At 38.2% G+C, this 20222-nt stretch overlaps 1 protein-coding gene across 1 annotated transcript in view; it reads right to left on the bottom strand.

Moving 5' to 3' along the window:
- The window catches only part of DLAT (dihydrolipoamide S-acetyltransferase), a 40316-nt gene that overhangs the window by 2016 nt on the left and 18078 nt on the right, over positions 1 to 20222 (bottom strand). Inside the window, exons 11-13 of the mRNA XM_046637584.1 lie at positions 4559 to 4674; positions 692 to 854; positions 4 to 140 (exon numbers count right to left, since the gene is read on the bottom strand). Coding sequence (XP_046493540.1) covers positions 4 to 140; positions 692 to 854; positions 4559 to 4674 — 416 coding nt within the window. The remainder of the gene's footprint in view (positions 1 to 3; positions 141 to 691; positions 855 to 4558; positions 4675 to 20222) is intronic.

Here is a 20222-nt window from a genome sequence, read left to right as displayed (position 1 = left end):
CACCCTTTTTCATTATCAGCTGGAAGCAGTCTATCCTCTGAAGCACCAATTGCCAGAATACATGCTTGAGGTGGGTTAATAATAGCAGAGAAGTTCTTAATTCCAAACATTCCTAAATTGGAGATTGTAAAAGTGCCACCCTTGAAAAGAGATTAAAAACAGATCACGTTAATTGCTCGTCAACATAAATAAGAAAAAATGACAACTGTTTGTGAAAGACTTTAAGATAATCTTTTACTCTAAGAAGGCCTCTGAACTGTCATAAGAAAGAAAGAAAGAAAGCAAAGGAAAATGGAATATGAAGTGATGGATACGTTAATTAGCTTGACTGTGATCATTTCACAATGTATACATATATCAAAATGTCAAGTTGTACACCTTAAATATACACAATTCCTATTTGCTAATTATACATTAGTAAAACTGAAAGAAAAAAAAAGGCCTGAATGGAATACACTTTACTGAAAATATGCAACATTTACAATTTGAATAAAAGTCAATTGTGTGGCACATTAGTTGGAAAACATCCTATTTTCAGCTTTTGACAGGCTACTCAATTTTTATTTTCAGGACCTTGTGTCAGTGAGAATACAAGGTAGAACCAAAAGGTGTAAATCCATTAAAAGCATAATGGTAACCTTAAAAACAACACAATTCTTAACATTCAGAAGGTTAATAAATAATACCTTACCTGGAATTCGTGTGGCTGTAGTTTACCCTCTCGTGCTTTGGTTGCTAAGGAAACAACATCATTAGCAATGGTTTCCAGTCCTTTTATATGTGCATTAAATACAATAGGTGTGATGAGTCCTGCAGGAGTACTGACTGCAACGCTGATATCAACAACATGATTTCTATTTAAAAAGAAAAAAAAGAGATCTCAATAATTATCAACAATGTTTATTAGGAGCTTATGTGTCAGGTTAAGCAAGAATATTGATATTTACTTCAGTTTGTGTACTGCTCAGCCAGAGAGATATCTTTTCTGTTTTTACATTTTGCTGTGCCCTCTCCTTGGTCTGCACTTTTTTAAATGAATGAGAAATGTGTTAGTAGGTTGGTTTCACATGCACTCTCTAATTCCCTGCCTCCTCTGCCTTGACTAACACATGGGTGTAGGTGGGGAAAAAAGGCTCAGAGCATTCAGTGAGAATTAAAGAGAACTCCTTGGATTGTGAGATGAAGTGTTTGGCTGCAGTTGAGTCTGCAAGCAGAGCTTGAGCAGATGAAAGGAAGAGTGAAGGGAAGGAACTGCATTCTGGGAGAAACAGGAGAGCTAAGGATGTAGGGTGGTCATGTCTCAGAATATAAAAGTAGGATTCCTAGGGCCAGCCTGGTGGCTGAGTGGTTAAGTTCGTGCATTCTGCTGCGGCGGGCCAAGGTTTCACTGGTTCCAATCCTGGGCACAGACATGACCCCGCTCATCAGGCCATGCTGAGGCAGCGTCCCACATGCCACAACTAGAAGGACCCACAACTAAAAATATACAACTATGTACCAGGGGGCTTTGGGGAGAAAAAGGAAAAAAAAATAAAATAAAATCTTAAAAAAAAAAAAGTAGGATTCCTAATCTTTTTCTACACCAGGGCACCTTTGCACTGGAGTTCCTTCTCAGAATACATTTTTTTTAACACAGAAAATAAAATGCTCAAATTACCAGAAAATCAAAAAACTACACTGAAAATCAGATATCAAACTATTCAAAAAACAAAAGTGTGATATATGTGCTTCTGTATTAATAACAAGATCTTGCAGCAGGTCTAATAATAGCTATGATTTTGAAGTGATGATAAGTAAAACAATATATATTTTTTTTAAACATTGGCACCTGAGCTAACAACTACTGCCAATCTTCTTTTTTTTTTTCTTCTGCTTTTTCTCTCCAAATTCCCCCAGTACATAGTTGTATATTTAGTTGTGGGTCCTTCTAGTTGTGGCATGGGGGACGCCACCTCAGCACCGCCTAATGAATGGTGTCATGTCCGCGCCCAGGATCCAAACCAGTGAAACCCTGGGGCCACCAAAGCAGAGCGCACGAACTTAACCACTCGGCCACGGGGCCAGCCCCAGTAAAACAATATTTTGAGACATGTGCAACAACCACAATGTGATATCAAAATAATGTTACTGGTTACCAGCACAAGTACTGTTAATACCTCTTTTTTTTTTTTTTAAAGATTTTTTTTCCTTTTTCTCCCCAAAGCCCCCCCCAGTACATAGTTGTATATTCTTCGTTGTGGGTCCTTCTAGTTGTAGTATGTGGGATGCTGCCTCAGCATGGTTTGATGAGCAGTGCCATGTCCCTGCCCAGGATTCGAACCAATGAAACACTGGGCCGCCTGCAGTGGAGCACACAGACTTAACCACTCGGCCACGGGGCCAGCCCCTGTTAATACCTCTTTTATTCTCTACATTTATAATAGGAGGAAAAGCTAGATTTCAGTTGCAGGTTAGTGGAAAAGAATGATTTTTTTCCTCATCCAAGTTGCCAAACTCCTGAATTATATCCACATCTCCTTGGGGTCTGTTTAAGGGCCCCTGCTAAAGTGTTCTGCAATCGAGAAAAAGTTAAAACTTCACAAGAAGGAAGAACTCCAGCTCATTCTAGGCACAAGCTTTAGAAGATTACAGCTACCAAATCCCTCAATGTGCCCAAGCTGGCCTGATGGAGCGGGCTTTTGTCACTTGCAAACATAGGGACCTGCTCTAGCAAAAGTGTGTGACCCTTAGCAGCTACCACAGCTGTGCTCTGGTTAAGGTACCACATGGCAAATAACTTCTTTCTTAGTAAAATTATCTTGTTATTACAATATTATCTAAAAATCTTCCTCATAAGAGAGTACAGATGGTGTTTCCTATCTTGTTCACCACCGAATCCAGCAAACAGTACATGTTCAACAAATATTTGTTGAATGGCTGTATGAACAAACGAATGAAGGGCATTTAGTAAGAATTAATGACTAATTCATAGAACTTGCTTTGCAACCTTGATCCTTTCATCTAAGTAGTGTTTCTTCAGATATTCTTAAAAAGTTAAACATATATTTACCCTATGACCCAGCAACTCCACTCGAAGGAATCGACTGAGAAATGACAACATGTCAACACACAGAATTGTATGCAAATGTTCATAACAGCCCTCTAAAAGATAAGTCTATGTTTTAATCCCAGAATCTATCAATGTGACCTCATTTAGTAAAATGGTCTTCACAGGTATAATTAGGATCTTGAGATGAGATCATCCTGGACTATCTGGGTGGGCCATAAATCCAATGCCAAGAGTCCTTATAAAAGATAGAAGAGAAGACACAGCCACAAAGAAGGCCATGTGAAGATGGAAGGAGAGGTTGGAGCTATGCAGTCACAAGCCAAAGAGTGCCTGGAGCCACCAAGGAAAAAGAATCAGCAGATTACCTGGTATGTGTGACAAGACTGCAAAATGGTTTAAAGTTCTCTTGGGGAGTTTCAGAAAAATTCATGATAAGTACAGAGAAAACTAGCTCCCTCATAGGCAATCATTAATATCAGTTAGGTGAGTATTCATGGTATTTACATATCTTAGTCATCAACAATATTTTCATTGGAATAAAAATATTAACACTGAATACTGATTTATTCAAAATTTGTGCTATATCAACTTGGTAGGATGATGGTGTGTATGTGTGTGTGTGCGCGCACACACACATACACACACATGTAAGAAGAACACAACACAGCTAAATCTTAATCTTCTTTAACAATAAGTCAGTTGGTGAAGTAAAACATGAAAAATTCATAAAAGGCAACAGAAAAATGTCATTTAGAAATATGAAGGTAAATATCAGAAGAAATAATAGTTTAAAAGTTGTGTTTGCATCTTGGGAGTAGAGCTCAAATTACAGGTCAAGTTGGTCACTGTAAACCATGGAGCAATATTCTAAAGTATATACTATTCTTTTAATAAAAACTAAGTTAATAATAATACAAGAGCCTACACAGTAGAAAAAGCCTAGGCTTAGGAATCAGAATTCTGGTTCCAATCACAATCCTGCTACTTACTAACCTATTAACTCAGGGAAAGTTACTTAACTCACTGAGCCTCAGTTTCTTCATCTAGAAAATGGATGTGAAAGCACCTAACTCATAAGGTGGTCATAGGATTAAATGAGACAAATGTGGAAGACACTGAGCACCATGCCGGTCACACGCCACCATAATATTAACAAATACTGGATTTTGGTTCTGTTTTCAATTTTGCTCCCACCCCTCAAGTTCAGCAGAACTAAAAGGTGAACAAAACCCATTTCAAGCCAGCTTTGTGAGAGTCATCATCAACTTAATTATACATATCTGTACAGTTATCTCCCTTTGCTAAACTCATATAAAGAATTTGTAGTCTCTACTAACTAAATTTAGCACTATCTCATAAATAGTTTTATATTGTTTTCAAACTGTTTTACCTACAGAACTCACGTTCCACTCTGTATTCCATTTTTCCTTACCTCCTATACTCCTAGTCATATATAATGCAAGAAAACTGCTGATGAATATATACCTTCCCTACTAGTGTTATACTTACTGTCTTATAACTGTGTCCAGCCAAGAAGAATTTGCTTCAGGAACTTTTAAACATGCTAAAGCTGAAGCTTTTATGATGAAATCATTGACGGAAATTTTGCTTCTTCCTTCTAACATCTGCAAAGATAAGAAACCATTGTAGTTTCTTAAATTCTCTTCCCAAAGACTGAAACTATATAATCTCAGGGGGTTAGGGGAGGACACACACATACAAATGTTCTGAGGTGGAAAGGATGAAATAAAACCAAAAGTTGGTTCTTTCATCTTTTTAAATTTAGGCCTTTGCAGCTGTTAAGCTTTCTGCTAAGCACTGCTTTAGCTGCATCCCATAAGTTATGGTATGTTATGCCGTCCTTTTCATTTATCTCAACAAAACCAAGTTGGTTCTTTGAAAAGAACAACAAATGCCAAACATTTAGGTAGAGTGACAAAGAAAAAGAAGATTCAAATTCCTAAAATCAGAAACGAAGTAGGGGACATTACTATCTACCTTACAGAATTAAAAAGGATTACAGGTAATACTATGAACAAACATATACTAACAAATTAGATAACCTGGGTGAAATAGACAAATTCCTAGAAAGATAGAAACTACCAAAATTGAATCAAAAATAAACAGAACCACTGAATGGATTTATAACTAGTAAAGAGACTGAATTGGTAATTAAAAAACTGGAAAAGCCACATTTGAAAGCCTAGACCCAAATGGCTTCCCTGGTGAATTCTATGAAATATTTAAAGAATTACAATCAATTCTTCACACACTCTTCTAAAAAATAGTGGAGGACAGAACACTTTCTCACTCATTCTATAAGGCCAGTATTGGCCTGATACCAAAAGTAGACCAAGATATCTCGATTAAAAACAAGAAAAAAACCCCTACAAATCAACATGCAAAAATCAGTTGCATTTCAAGGAGTGATGTCAGCATGATGGCAGAGTGAGCTCTCCCCATAAACTCTCCCCTCTAAGATACAACGAAAAGGACATTCATATTCCAACAGAGGACATCCACACAACACAAAAGGTGAGACCCACACAGCCACACACATTGGAAGGTGGAGGTGCTGGAGCACCACCCCCAAGGAAGTGATACAAGGTAAGAGAAAGCTTCTCTTTCTGCTTGAAGGGAAGCAACTCAGTGACTCCATGTGGCTCCACAAGAAAAGGGGGGAGAGAGCGGTGGCCCTCCGCAGGAACACCATAGATCTCTGAGGTGCCTCTCAGCCCAGGGGAAAGCCCCACACAGAGGTGACTAGCTATTGTAGGGGTGTCTTCATCCAGCCAATGCTCCAGGAGAGCAGATATCAAGGGCAGAGCAAGAAGCCCTAAGACTGCACAGAAGAAAGAAATCGCCCCAGCACCTGGGAGCTGTCCTGCAGATTGCAGCAGGCTCCAAATACGCAGTTCTTGACTCCAACCCAGTGGCAAAAGGCGGAAGTGACAATGAAATACTACCATAATGTGGAGGCACATATCCATGCCATCTAGCAGTATGAAAAGATATATTAAATCTCCAGACCAGAAGGAAAATGATAACTGCCCAGAAATCAACCCTAAAGACACAAAAATCTATAAACTACATGACAGAGAATTCAAAATAGCTATCATTAAAAAACTCAATGAGTTAAAAGAGAATGCAGATATTTCAACAAATTCAGGAGCTACCCCACAAAAGAGTTCAAACTATAAAGAACAACAAACTAGAAATATTGGAGATGACAAAAACAATGGATGAGACAAAGCAGAACATGGATTCCCTGAACAAGAGACCTGATATCATGGAGGAACGAATCAGCAATATTGAGGACAGAATTCTAGAAACGCTCCAGATGGAGAGAACTAAGACTAAAAAGAAATGAAGAAAGTCTCCAAGAAATATCTGACTCACTTAGGAAATGTAACATAAGGATTATAGGTATTCAAGAGGGAGAAGAGGAGAATGGTGCAGAAAACTTGTTCAAAGAAATAATAGCGGAGAACTTCCCAAACCAGGGGAAAGAGATGGAAATCCACGTGAAAGAGGCCAACAGATCTCCTACTGCAAGGGAAATACTAGCGAAGCTGGCAAAAGTCAATGACAAAGAAAAAATACTAAGAGCAGCAAGGCAGAAGAAAATGATGCACAAAGGACAAAGGAAATCCTATCAGGCTTTCAGCAGATTTCTCAGCAGAAACATTACAAGCTAGGAGAGAGTGGAATGATATACTCAAATCTTTGAAAGATAGAAACTTTCAGCCAAAAATACTCTATCTACCAAAAATATCCTTCACATATGATGGAAAAATAAAAACTTTCCACAAGACCCTAACCCACTACAAGAAATCCTCAAGAAGGCCCTCATACCTGAAAAGAAGAGAAGGGGTTACAGAGCCCTGAGTAAGGAGATAAATAGGCACACAAGATCAGAAAATTGTAGCTATCCATCAGAACAAGTTAGCAAACACTCAAGTAAAATATTAAAGGAAAAGGGAAGGAAAAAAACAAAAACTAAGATAATCTTGTAATTTTAAACACAAACTCACAACACAAGATGGAATAAGATGAGACAAAAACAACTTAGGCTGGGGCCAGCCCAGTGGCACAGCATTTAAGTGCACACGTTCCGCTTTGGTGGCCTAGGGTTTGCTGTTTCGGATCCTGGGTCCGGACATGGCACTGCTTGGCAAGCCATGCTGTGGTAGGCACCCCACATATAAAGTAGAGGAAGATGGGCATGGATGTTAGCTTAGGGCCAGTCTTCCTCAGCAAAAAGAGGAGGATTGGCAGCAGTTAGCTCAGGGCTAATCTTCCTGCAAAAAAAAAAAAAAAAAAACTTAGGAGGGGAAGAGGAAGGTGATTGAGTCAGCTTAGTCTAAGGAGATAAGAGGTCATCAGAAAATGGACTATCTGATCTAGGAGATTTTGTATACAAACCTCATGGTAACCACTAAACAAAAAAGCAGAACGAGAGGCAAATAATAAATAAGGAGAAAACTAAGAAAGCCAGCATAAAAAACTACCCAACTGAACTGGTAGTCCAAAACACACAAGATGAGTAACAAAGGAAATGCAAGAGAACCAGAAAACAAGTGATAAAATGGCAGCATGAAGCCCTGATATATCAACAATCACTCTAAATGTAAATGGGTTGAATTCTCCAATACAAAGACATAGAGTGGCGAGATGGATTAAAGAACAGGACCCAACAACATGCTGCCTCCAGGAAACACACCTCAGCTCCAATGACAAACACAGGCTCAGAGTGAAGGGATGGAAGACATACTCTAAGCTAACGGCAAACAAAGGAAAGCAGGTGGTGCAATACTTCTAGCAGACAAAGTAGACCAAGATAAGACAGGAAGAGAGACGAACAGGGACAGTATATAATGATCAAAGGAACACTCCACCAAGAAGATATAACACTTATAAATATCTATGAACCCAACACAGGAGCACCAAAGTACATCAAGCAACTATTAACAAATCCAAAAGGAGACATTAACAACAACACAATAATAGTAGGGGATCTCAACACTCCACTCACATCAACGGATAGATCATCCAGATAGAAAGTCAATAAGGAAAGAGTGGAATTAAATGAAAAACTAGGCCAAAGGAACTTAATATAGATATATATAGAACACGCCATCCAAAACCAGCAGATTACACATTCTTCTCAAGTGCACATGGAACATTCTCAAGGACAGACCATATGTTGGGAAACAAAGCAAGCCTCAATAAATTTAAGAAGACTGAAATCACATCAAGCATCTTTTCCAACTATAACGCTATGAAACTACAAATTAACTACAAGAAAAAAGCTGAGAAAGGGACAAAAATGTGGAGACTAAAAAACATGCTACTTAACACCAATGGACCATTGAAGAAATTAAAGGAGAAATCAAAAAATATTTGGAGAAAAATGAAAATAAAAACATACCATACCAACTCATATAGGATGCAGCAAAAGCAGTCCTAAGAGGAAAATTCATCACAATACAGGTTCACCTTAACAAACAAGAAAAATCCCAAATAAGCAATCTCACAGTACACCTAACAGAATTAGAAAAAGAAGAATAAACAAAACCCAAAGTCAGCAGGAGAGAAATAATAAAAATCAGAACAGAAATAAATGCAATTGAAACAAAAAAGACAGTAGAAAGGATCAATGAAACAAAGAGCTGGTTCTTTGAGCAGATAAACAAAATTGACAAACCCTTAGCCAGACTAAAAGGCACAAGAAGAGAGAAAGCTCAAATAAATAAAATTAGAAATGAAAGAAGAGAAATTACAATGGATACCAAAGAAATACAAAAGATTATAAGAGGATACTATGAAAAGCTATATGTCAACAAAATGGACAATCTAGAAGAAATGGATAAATTCTTAGACTCTTACAACCTCCCAAAGCTGAACCAATAAGAAATAGATAATCTGAATAAACAAATCACAAGTAAAGAGACTGAAACTGTAATCAAAAACATCCTAAAAAATAAAAGCCCAGGACCAGAGAGCTTCCCTGGAGAACTCTACTAAACAGTCAAAGATGATTTTAATACCTACCCTTCTCAAACTATTCCAAAAAATTAGGTAAGACAGAACACTTCCTAACACATTCTATGAGACCAACATCACCTTGATACCAAAGCCTGGCAAGGACAACATAAGAAAGGAAAACTACAGGCCAATATGGCTGATGAACATAGATGCAAAAATCCTCAACAAAATATTGGCAAACCAGATACAGCAATACATCAAAATGATCATAGACCGTGATCAAGTGGGATGTATACCAGGGACATAGGGATGGTTCAACATCCGCAAATCAATGTGATACACCACATTAACAAAATTAGGGATAAAAACCACAAGATCATCTCAATAGATACAGAGAAAACATCTGACAAGATCCAACATCCATTTATGATAAAAACTCTTAACAAAATGGGGATAGAATGCAAGTACCTCAACATAATAAATGTCATATATGACAAACCCACAGCCAACATCATACTTAATGGGGAAAAACTGAACGCCATCCCTCCAAGAACAGGAACAGGACAAGGATGCCCACTACCACCACTCTTATTCAACACTGTACAGGAGGTTTTGGCCAGAGCAATTAAGCAAGAAAAAGGAATAAAAGGAATCCAAATAGGAAACGAAGAAGTAAAACTCTGGCTGCTTGCAGGCAACATGACTTTTTTTTTTTTAAAGATTTTTATTTTTTTCCTTTTTATCCCCAAAGTCCCCCAGTACACCATTGTATATTCTTACTTGTGGGTCCCTCTAGCTGTGGTATGTGGGATGCTGCCTCAGCGTAGCTCAACGAGCAGTGCCATGTCTGCACTCAGGATTCAAACCGACCAAACACTGGGCTGCCTGCAGCAGAGCATGCAAACTTAACCACTCGGCCACGGGGCCAGCCCCAGGCAACATGATTGTATAAATAGAAAACCCTGAAGAATCCACTGGAAAACTATTAGAAATAATCAACAACTACAGCAAAGTTGCAGGGTACAAAATCAACTTACAAAAATCAGTTGCATTTCTATACTCTAATAACAAACTAACAGAAAGAGAACTCAAGAATACAATCCCACTTACAACCTCAACAAAAAGAATAAAATATCTAGGAATACATTTAACCAAGGAGATGAAAGAGGGACCAGCACGTGGCCAAGTGGTCAAGTTTGCATGCTCCACTTCAGCAGCCCAGGATTTCCCCAGAATCTACACCTATGTACTGGGGGTCTTTGGGGAGAAGAATTAAAAAAAAAAAAAGATTGGCAACAGTTGTTAGCTCAGGTGCCAATCTTTAAAAAAAAAAAAAAAAGGAGGTGAAAGACCTACACAATGAAAACTATAGGACATCACTGAAAGAAATCGATGAGGACATGAAGAAACGGAAAGATATTCCATGAACATGGATCGGAAGAATAAACATAGTTAAAATGTCCATACTACCTATAGCAATCTACAGATTCAATGCAATCCCGATCAGAATCCCAATGACATTCTTCATGGAACTAGAACAAAGAATCCTAAAATTCATATGGGGTAACGAAAGACCCTGAACAGCTAAAGCAATCCTGAGAAAAAAGAACAAAGCTGGAGGCATCACAATCCCTGACTTCAAAATGTATTACAAAGCTATAGGAATCAAAACAGCATGGTGCTGGTACAAAAACAGGCACACAGATCAATGGAACAGAACTGAAAGCCCAGAAATAAAACCACACATCTATGGACAGCTAATCTTTTGACAAAGGTGCTAAGAACATACAATGGAGAAAAGATAATCTCTTCAATAAATGGTGTCGGGAAAACTGGACAGCCACACACAAAAAGTAGACCATTATCCTATGCCATACACAAAGATAAACTCAAAATGGATCAAAGACTTGAAGGTAAGACCTGAAACCATAAAACTTCTGGAAGAAAATACAGGTAGTACACTCTCTGACTTTGATCTTAAAAGGGTCTTTTTGAATACCATGTCTTCTCAGACAAGGGAAACAAAAGAAAAAATAAACAAGTGGGATTTCATCAGACTAAAGAGCTTCTGCAAGGCAAAGGAAACAGGATCAAAACAAAGACAACCACCAAGTGGGAGAAAATATTTGCAAACCATTTATCTGACAAGGGGTTAATCTCCATAATATATAAAGAATTCACACAACTGAACAACAAAAAAACAACCCAATCAAAACATGGGCAGAGGATATGAACAGACATTTCTCTAAAGAAGATATATAGATGGCCAATAGGCACGTGAAAAGATGTTCAACATCACTAATCATCAGGGAAATGCAAATCAAAACTACAATAAGATATCACCTCATACCCATTAAAATGGCTATAATCACTAAGACAAAAAATAACAAATGAAGAGGTTGTGGAGAAAAGGGAACCCTCATATGCTTCTGGTGGGAATACAAACTGGTGCAGCCACTATGGAAAATAGTATGGAGATTTCTCAAAAAACTAAAAATAGAAATACCATAAGACTCAGGTATCCCACCACTAGGTATCTATCCAAAGAACTTGAAATCAAAAATTCAAAGTGACTTGGGCACCCCTATGTTCATTGCAGCATTATTCACAATAGCCAAGATTTGGAAGCAACCCAAGTGCCCATCGACCAAACTGGATAAAGATGTGGTATATGTAGCCAATGGAATACCACTCAGCCATAAAAAAGGATAAAACCATCCCATTCACAACAACATGGATGGACCTGGAGGGTATTATATTAAATGAAATAAGCTAGAGAAAGACAAACACTGTATGATTTCACTCATATGTGGAAGATAAACACACGGACAAAGAGAATAGTTTAGTGGTTACCAGGGGGAAGGAGCGTGGGGGGTTGGGCAGAAAGGGTGAAGGGGAGCACTTATATGGTGACAGAGAAACAATAATATACAAGTGAAATCTCACAATGTTGTAAACTATTATGAACTCAATAAAAAAAATCAGTTGCATTTCTATACATTGATAATGAACTGGCAGAAAGAGAAGTCAAGAACACAATCCCATTTACAATCACAACAGAAGGAATAAAATACCTAGGAATAAGTTTAACCAAGGAGGTAAAACACCTAAACACTGAAAACTATAAGACATTATTGAAAGAAATCAAAGAAGACATAAAGAAATGGCAAGATATTCCATGCTCACGAACTGGAAGAATAAACATAGTTAAAGTATCCATAGCACCTAAAGCAACCTACAGATTCAATGCAATCTCAACCAGAATCCCAATAACATTCTTCGCAGAAAGAGAATAAAGAATCCTAAAATTTATATGGAACAACAGAAGATTGTGAATAGCGAAAACAATCCTGAGAAAAAAGAACAAAGTTGGAGGTATCACACTCCCTGAATTCAAATCATACTACATAGCAATGGTAATCAAAACAGCATGGTACTGGCAGAAAAACACACACACACAGATCAATGGAAAAGAATTGAGAGCCCAAAAATGAAACCACACATCTATGGACAGCTAATCTTTGGCAAAAGAGTCAATAATGTACAATGGAGAAAGGAAAGTCTCTTCAAGAAGTGCTGTTGGGAAAACTGGGCAGCCACATGCAAAAGAATGGAACTAGACCATTGTCTTACACCATACCCAAAAATGAACTCAAAATGAATTAAAGAATTGAATGTAAGACCTGAAACCATATAACTCTTAGAAGAAAATAAAGGGGGTACACATCAGTCTTAGCAGTATCTTTCTAAATACCATGCCTACTCAGGCAAGACAAACAAAAGAAAAACAAATAGGCCATTGGATTAAAAAGCCTCTGCACAGCAAAGGAGACCATCAACAAAACAAAAAGACAACCCACAAACTGGGAGAAAATATTTGCAAATCACATAGCTGACAAAGGGTTAATTTCCAAAAAGCACTCATACAACTCAACAACAAAAAAATGAACCACCTGATCAAAAAATGGGCAGAGGATATGAACAGACATTTCTCCAAAGAAGATATCTAGATGGCCAATAGACAAATGAAAAGATGATCAACAGGGGCCGGCTTGGTGGTACAGTAGTTAAGTGTGCAGGTTCTGCTTCGGCGGCCTGGGGTTCGCTGGTTTGGATCCCAGGTGCAGACATGGCACCGCTTGGCACGCCATGCTGTGGCAAGCATCCCACATATAAAGTAGTGGAAGATGGGCATGGATGTTAGCTCAGAGCCAGTCTTCCTCAGCAAAAAGAGGAGGATTGGGGAGAGGGGGCGGAGCAAAATGGCGGGGTGAGCTGACCCGGGATTCTCTCCCCTCCAAAATAGAACGAAAGATTGGAAGAACTGAATTTCAGAGAATACACATAACGCCAGCTCGTTAGAGACCTACAATACCAAGAAGGCGGAGATCCTAATCCTTGCTTACACCTTCGGAGGCACTGGAACGGTAGGAGAGAACATCGCTCCCTCCCCTAGAGTCTGCAATCGCTGTGGGACGGGTCGGGAAGGAGCGGGGGAGGGGCCGCGCAACTGGGGGATCATCCGCTGATTCAGTGGAGACCCGCTGACGGGGGGAAAGCTTCCGTCCCCAGGGACCCCATAAATCAAGGGCCTTGGGAGACCAGAGAACAGAACTGATCTGAACCCAGACCGGTGCGAGTGAGTAACAGCCCCTCCCCCCTGCCGGCAAAGCCAGTGGGCGCAGCCATCTTGCCCCAAGGCAGAGAGCTCATAACACGCGGCTCTTGACCCCCATCTAGTGGTGACAGGCTATAACTGCAACTGAATTCTACCACCATGGGAAAAAACCGCTCCTCTACCATCCAGCAATTTATAAAAGCCCCAGACCAGAAGGAAAATAATAAAAACAGAGAATTAAGTCCTGAGGACTTGGAATTAGGTAAACTAAGTGATAATGAATTCAGAGCAGCTATAATCAAAAAACTCAATGAGGTAGAGAGAAAGAGAAACAAGCCGAGTTCTGGAGTTACTTCACAAAAGAGATTGAAATCATAAAGAAGAATCAAACAGAATTACTTGAGATGAAAAACACAATGGACCAGATAAAACAGAATACAGATTCCCTGAATGCCCGTGTAGACAACATAGAGGAGAAAATTAGCATAATCGAAGATAGACAGGCTGAATGGCGCCAGACAGAGGAAGAGGAAGAAAGAGAACTAAGAATTAAAAAAAATGAGGAAAATCTCTGAGAGATAATGAATTCAATGAAGCGTAAGAACATAAGGATCATAGGAATTCCCGAGAATGTGGAAAAGGAAAATGGAGCAGAATGTGTGCCTAACGAAATTATTGAAGAGAACTTCCCAAATCTAGGGATCGACGGAGAAATGTGCGTAGAGGAGGGTTTTAGATCTCCTAGATTTGTCAATGTAAAAAGACCTACTGCAAGGCACATAGTAGTAAAGTTGGCAGATAGGAAAGATAAGAAGAGAATACTCAGGGAAGTAAGGAAACAAAAAGAGAATAACCTATAAAGGAGCCCCTATCAGACTGTCAGTGGATTTCTCTACAGAAACCCTACAAGCTAGGAGAGAATGGAGTGATATATTCAAAGCTTTAAAGGATAAAAATCTTCAGCCAAGAATACTCTATCCAGCAAGAATTTCCTTCAGATATGAGGGAGAAATTAAATCTTTTCCAGACAAACAAAAGTTAAGGGAATTTGTAACTAAAAGCCCTCCATTACAAGAAATCCTCAAGAAGGCTCTCATACCTGAAAAAAGAAAAAGGGAGAAAGGGGACACAATCCACAGACTAGGGAGACCGATGGATAGAACCAGAACAGGATAGCAAATATTCAACTATAGCATTAGGGTAAAAATAAGGAAACTACCAAAACAAGGGTGATCTTAGCACTCTAACTACAGATTAATAAGACAAGTTGGAATAAAAAATGAAAATAATTATTTAGGAGGGGAAGAGCAAAGGGTCTAAATCAGTATTGGTCAAGTAGGTAAGAGACCACCAGAGAATAGACTATATTATACAGGAGATTCTAAATACAAACTTCAAGGTAGACACTAAAATAAAGTACAGAACAGAGTCACAAATCATAAATAAGGAAAAATCTAAGAAACCCAGCATAAGAAATTGCAGTATTAAATGGGTAGTCTAAAGCAAACAGGAAAAGAAACACAGGAAAACAAGATAATGAGTGACAGATTAACAGCATTAAGTCCACATGCATCAATAATCACTCTCAATGTGAACAGATTGAACTCTCCAATAAAAAGACACAGAGTGGCAAAATGGATTAAAGAACACAATCCAACAATTTGTTGCCTCCAGGAAACACACCTCAGCCCCAAGGACAAACACAGACTCAGGGTGAAGGGGTGGAGGACAATACTTCAAGCAAATAGCAAAGAAAAAAAGGTAGGTATTGCAATTCTCATATCAGACCAAGTGGATTTCAAAATAAGACAGGTAAAGAGAGACACAGAGGGACAATATATAATGATTAAAGGGACACTTCATCAAGAAGAAATAACGCTTATAAATATCTATGCACCCAACACAGGAGCACCAAGATTCATAAAGCAACTATTAACAGACCTAAAGGAAGATGTTAAAAACAACACAATAATAGTAGGGGACCTCAACACCCAACTCACATCAATGGACAGATCATCCAGACAGAAAATCAACAAGGAAATAGTGGAGCTGAATGAAAAACTAAAACAATTGGACTTAACAGACATATATAGATCACTCCACCCTGAAAGAGCTGAATACACATTCTTCTCAAGTGCACATGGAACATTCTCTAGGATAGACCATAAGTTGGGAAACAAGGCAAGCCTCTACAAATTTAAAATAAATGGAAATAATAACAAGCATCTTCTCAGATCATAGTGCTATAAGGCTAGAAATTAATTACAAGAAAAAAGCTGAGAAAGGCACAAAGATGTGGAGACTAAACAACACACTACTGAACAAGCAACAGATCACTGAAGAAATTAAAGAAGAAATAAAAAAATACCTGGAAACAAATGAAAATTATAGCATGCCATACCAACTCATATGGGATACAGCGAAAGCTGTATTAAGAGGAAAATTCATCGCAATACAGGCACATCTTAACAAACAAGAAAAATCCAAAATAAGCAACCTTAAAGCACACCTAACTGAACTAGAGAAAAAAGAACAAATGAAGCCCAAAGTCAGCAGGAGAGAAATAATAAAAATCAGAGCAGAAATAAATACTATTGAAATGAAAAAGGCAGTAGAAAGGATCAATGAGACAAAGAGCTGGTTTTTTGAGAAGATAAATAAAATTGACAAACCACTAGCCAGACTTACAAAGCAAAAAGGGAGAAAGCTCAAATAAACAAAATCAGAAATGAGTGAGGAGAAATAACAACACACTCTGCAGAAATACAACAGATTATAAGAGAATACTACAAAAAACTATATACCAACAGAATGGATAACCTAGAGGAAATGTATAAATTCTTGGACTCCTACAATCTCCCAAAGCTCACTCAAGAAGAGGCAGACAATTTGAACAGACCAATCACAAGGAAAGAGATTGAAACAGCAATCAAAAACATCCCAAAGAATAAAATCCCAGGACCAGATGGCTTTCCTGGGGAATTCTACCAAACTTTCAGAGAGGATTTAATACCTATCCTTTTCAAGCTATTCCAAAAAATTAGGGAAGATGGAACACTTCCTAACACATTCTATGAGGCCAACATCACGCTGATACCAAAACCTGATACAGGACACCACGAAAAAAGAGAACTACAGGCCAATATCGCTGATGAACATAGATGCAAAAATTCTAAACAAAATTTTGGCAACCAGAATTCAGCAATTCATCAAAAGAATCATACATCATGATCAGGTGGGATTCATACCAGGGACACAGGGATGGTTCAACATCTGCAAATCAATCAACGTGATACACCACATCAACAAACTGAGGAATAAAAACCACATGATCATCTCAATAGATGCAGAGAAGGCATTTGACAAGATCCAACAGCAATTTATGATAAAAACTCTGAACAAAATGGGCATAGAAGGAAACTACCTCAACATAATAAAGGCCATATACGACAAACCCATAGCCAACATCATACTCAATGGGCAAAAACTGAACGCCATCCCCCTGAAAACAGGAACGAGACAAGGATGCCCTCTATCACCACTCTTATTTAACATAGTACTGGAGGTCCTGGCCAGAGCAATCAGGCAAGAAAAAGGAATAAAAGGAATCCAAATAGGGAGGGAAGAAGTGAAACTCTCGCTGTTTGCAGACGACATGATCTTATATATAGAAAATCCCAAAGAAACCATTGGAAAACTGTTAGAAGTAATCAACAACTACAGCAAAGCTGCAGGGTATAAAATCAATTTGCATAAATCAGTAGCATTTCTATACTCAAGTAATGAATCAACAGAAAAAGAACTCAAGAATACAATACCATTCACAATCCCAACAAAAAGAATAAAATACCTTGGGGTAAATTTAACTAAGGAAGTGAAGGACCTATATAATGAAAATTACAAGGCCTTTCTGAGAGAATTGGATGATGACATAAGGAGATGGAAAGACATTCCATGTACATGGATTGGAAGAATAAACATAGTTAAAATGTCCGTTCTACCTAAAGCAATCTACAGATTCAACGCCATCCCAATCAGAATCCCAAGGACATTCTTTACAGAATTAGAACAAAGAATCCTAAAATTCATATGGGGCAACAAAAGACCCCGAATTTCTAAAGCAATCCTGAGAAAAAAGAACAAACCGGGAGGCATCACAATCCCTGACTTCAAAACATACTACAAAGCTACAGTAATCAAAACAGCATGGTACTGGTACAAAAACAGGTGCACAGATCAATGGAACAAAATTGAAAGCCCAGAAATAAAACCACACATCTATGGACAGCTTATCTTTGACAAAGGAGCTGAGGGCATACAATGGAGAAAAGAAAGTCTTTTCAACAAATGGTGCTGGGAAAACTGGAAAGCCACATGTAAAAGAATGAAAATTGACCATTCTTTTTCACCATTCACCAAAATAAACTCAAAATGGATCAAAGACCTAAAGGTGAGACCTGAAACCATAAGGCTTCCGGAAGAAAACGTAGGCAGTACATTCTTTGACATCAGTATTAAAAGGATCTTTTCGGACACCATGCCTTCTCAGAGAAGGGAAACAATAGAAAGAATAAACAAATGGGACTTCATCAGATTAAAGAGCTTCTTCAAGGCAAATGAAAACAGGACTGAAACAAAAAAACAACCCACTAACTAGGAAAAAATATTTGCAAGTCATATATCTGACAAAGGCTTAATATCCATAATATATAAAGAACTCTCGCAACTCAACAACAAAACATCAAACAACCCAATCAAAAAATGGGCTGGAGACATGAACAGACATTTCTCCAAGGAAGATATACTGATGGCTAATAGACACATGAAAAGATGCTCATCATCACTGATCATCAGGGAAATGCAAATCAAAACTACACTGAGATATCACCTTACACCCGTTAGAATGACAAAAATATCTAAAACTAATAGCAACAAATGTTGGAGAGATTGTGGAGAAAAAGGAACCCTCATACACTGCTGGTGGGAATGCAAACTGGTGCAGCCACTATGGAAAACAGCATGGAGATTCCTCAAAAAATTAAAAATAGAACTACCCTACGATCCAGCCATCCCACTACTGGGTATTTAACCAAAGAGCTTGAAGTCAGCAATCCCAAAAGTCCTGTGCACCCCAATGTTTATTGCAGCACTGTTTACAATAGCCAAGACGTGGAAGCAACCTAAGTGTCCAGCAACAGACGAATGGATAAAGAAGATGTGGTACATATATACAATGGAATACTACTCAGCTGCAAAACAGAACAAAACCATTCTATTTGCAGTAACATGGATGGACCTTGAGAGAATTATGTTAAGTGAAATAAGCCAGCGAGAGAAGGATAATCTGTGTATGACTCCACTCATATGAGGAATTTAAAATTATGGACTAAGAACAGTTTAGTGGATACCAGGGGAAAGGTGGGGTGGGGGGTGGGCACAAAGGGTGAAGTGGTGCACCTACAACATGACTGACAAACATTAATGTACAACTGAAATTTCACAAGATTGTAACCTATCAATAACTCAATAAAAAAAAAAAAAGAGGAGGATTGGCAACAGTTAACTCAGGGCTAATCTTTCTCAAAAAAAAAAAGATGATCAACATCACTAATTATTAGGGACATGCAAATCAAAACTACAATGAGATATCACCTCATACCCGTCAGAATGGCTATATTTAACAAAACAAGAAATAACAAGTGTTGGGGAGGATGTGAAGAAAAGGGAACCCTCATATACTGCTGGTGGGAATGCAAACTGGTGTGGCCACTATGGAAAAGAGTATGGAGATTTCTCAAAAAATTAAAAATAGAAATACCACATGACCCAGCTATCCCACTACTGGGTATCTATCCAAAGAACTTGAAATCAGCAATTCAAAGAGATTTATGCATCCCCATGTTCATCACAGCATTGTTTATAATACCCAGTAAGTGGAAGCAACCCAAGTGCCCATCAACAGATGAATGGATAAAAAAGATGCTGTGTACGTATACACAATGGACTACTCCTCAGCCATAAAAAAAGACAAAATCACGTCATTTGCGACAACATGGGTGGACCTTGAGGGTATTATGCTAAGTGAAATAAGCCAGAGAAAGACAAATACTCTATGATTTCACTCATATGTGGAAGATAAACACACAGATAAGGAGAACAGAGTAATGGTTACCAGAGGAGAAGGAGGTGGGGAGAGGGTGAAAGGGATAAAGGGGCATATATGTATGATGATGGACAAAAACTAGAGTATTGGTGGTGAACACGTGGTCTATACAGAAACTGAAATATAATAATGTACATCTGAAATTTACACAATGTTATAAGCCAGTAAGACTGCAATAAAAAAATCAATTAAAAAAAATTTTTTTGAAAACTACAGGTTAATATTTCTTACAAATATAGACGCAAAATCCTCAAAAATATTCTAGAAAACCAAATCTAGCAATATATGAAAAGGATTATTCATCATGACCAAATGGGATTTGTCCTAAGAATGGTAAACATCTAAAAAGCAATTAATGTAATAATATCCTAATGGAATATAGGACAAAAACCACATGACCATCT

The sequence above is a fragment of the Equus quagga genome, chromosome 14, assembly GCF_021613505.1.
Source record: "Equus quagga isolate Etosha38 chromosome 14, UCLA_HA_Equagga_1.0, whole genome shotgun sequence".
In the NCBI taxonomy this organism is placed as follows: Eukaryota; Metazoa; Chordata; class Mammalia; order Perissodactyla; family Equidae; genus Equus; species Equus quagga.
The sequence above is the reverse complement of the archived record's forward strand: the minus strand, read 5'-3'. Positions and strand labels throughout refer to the sequence as shown.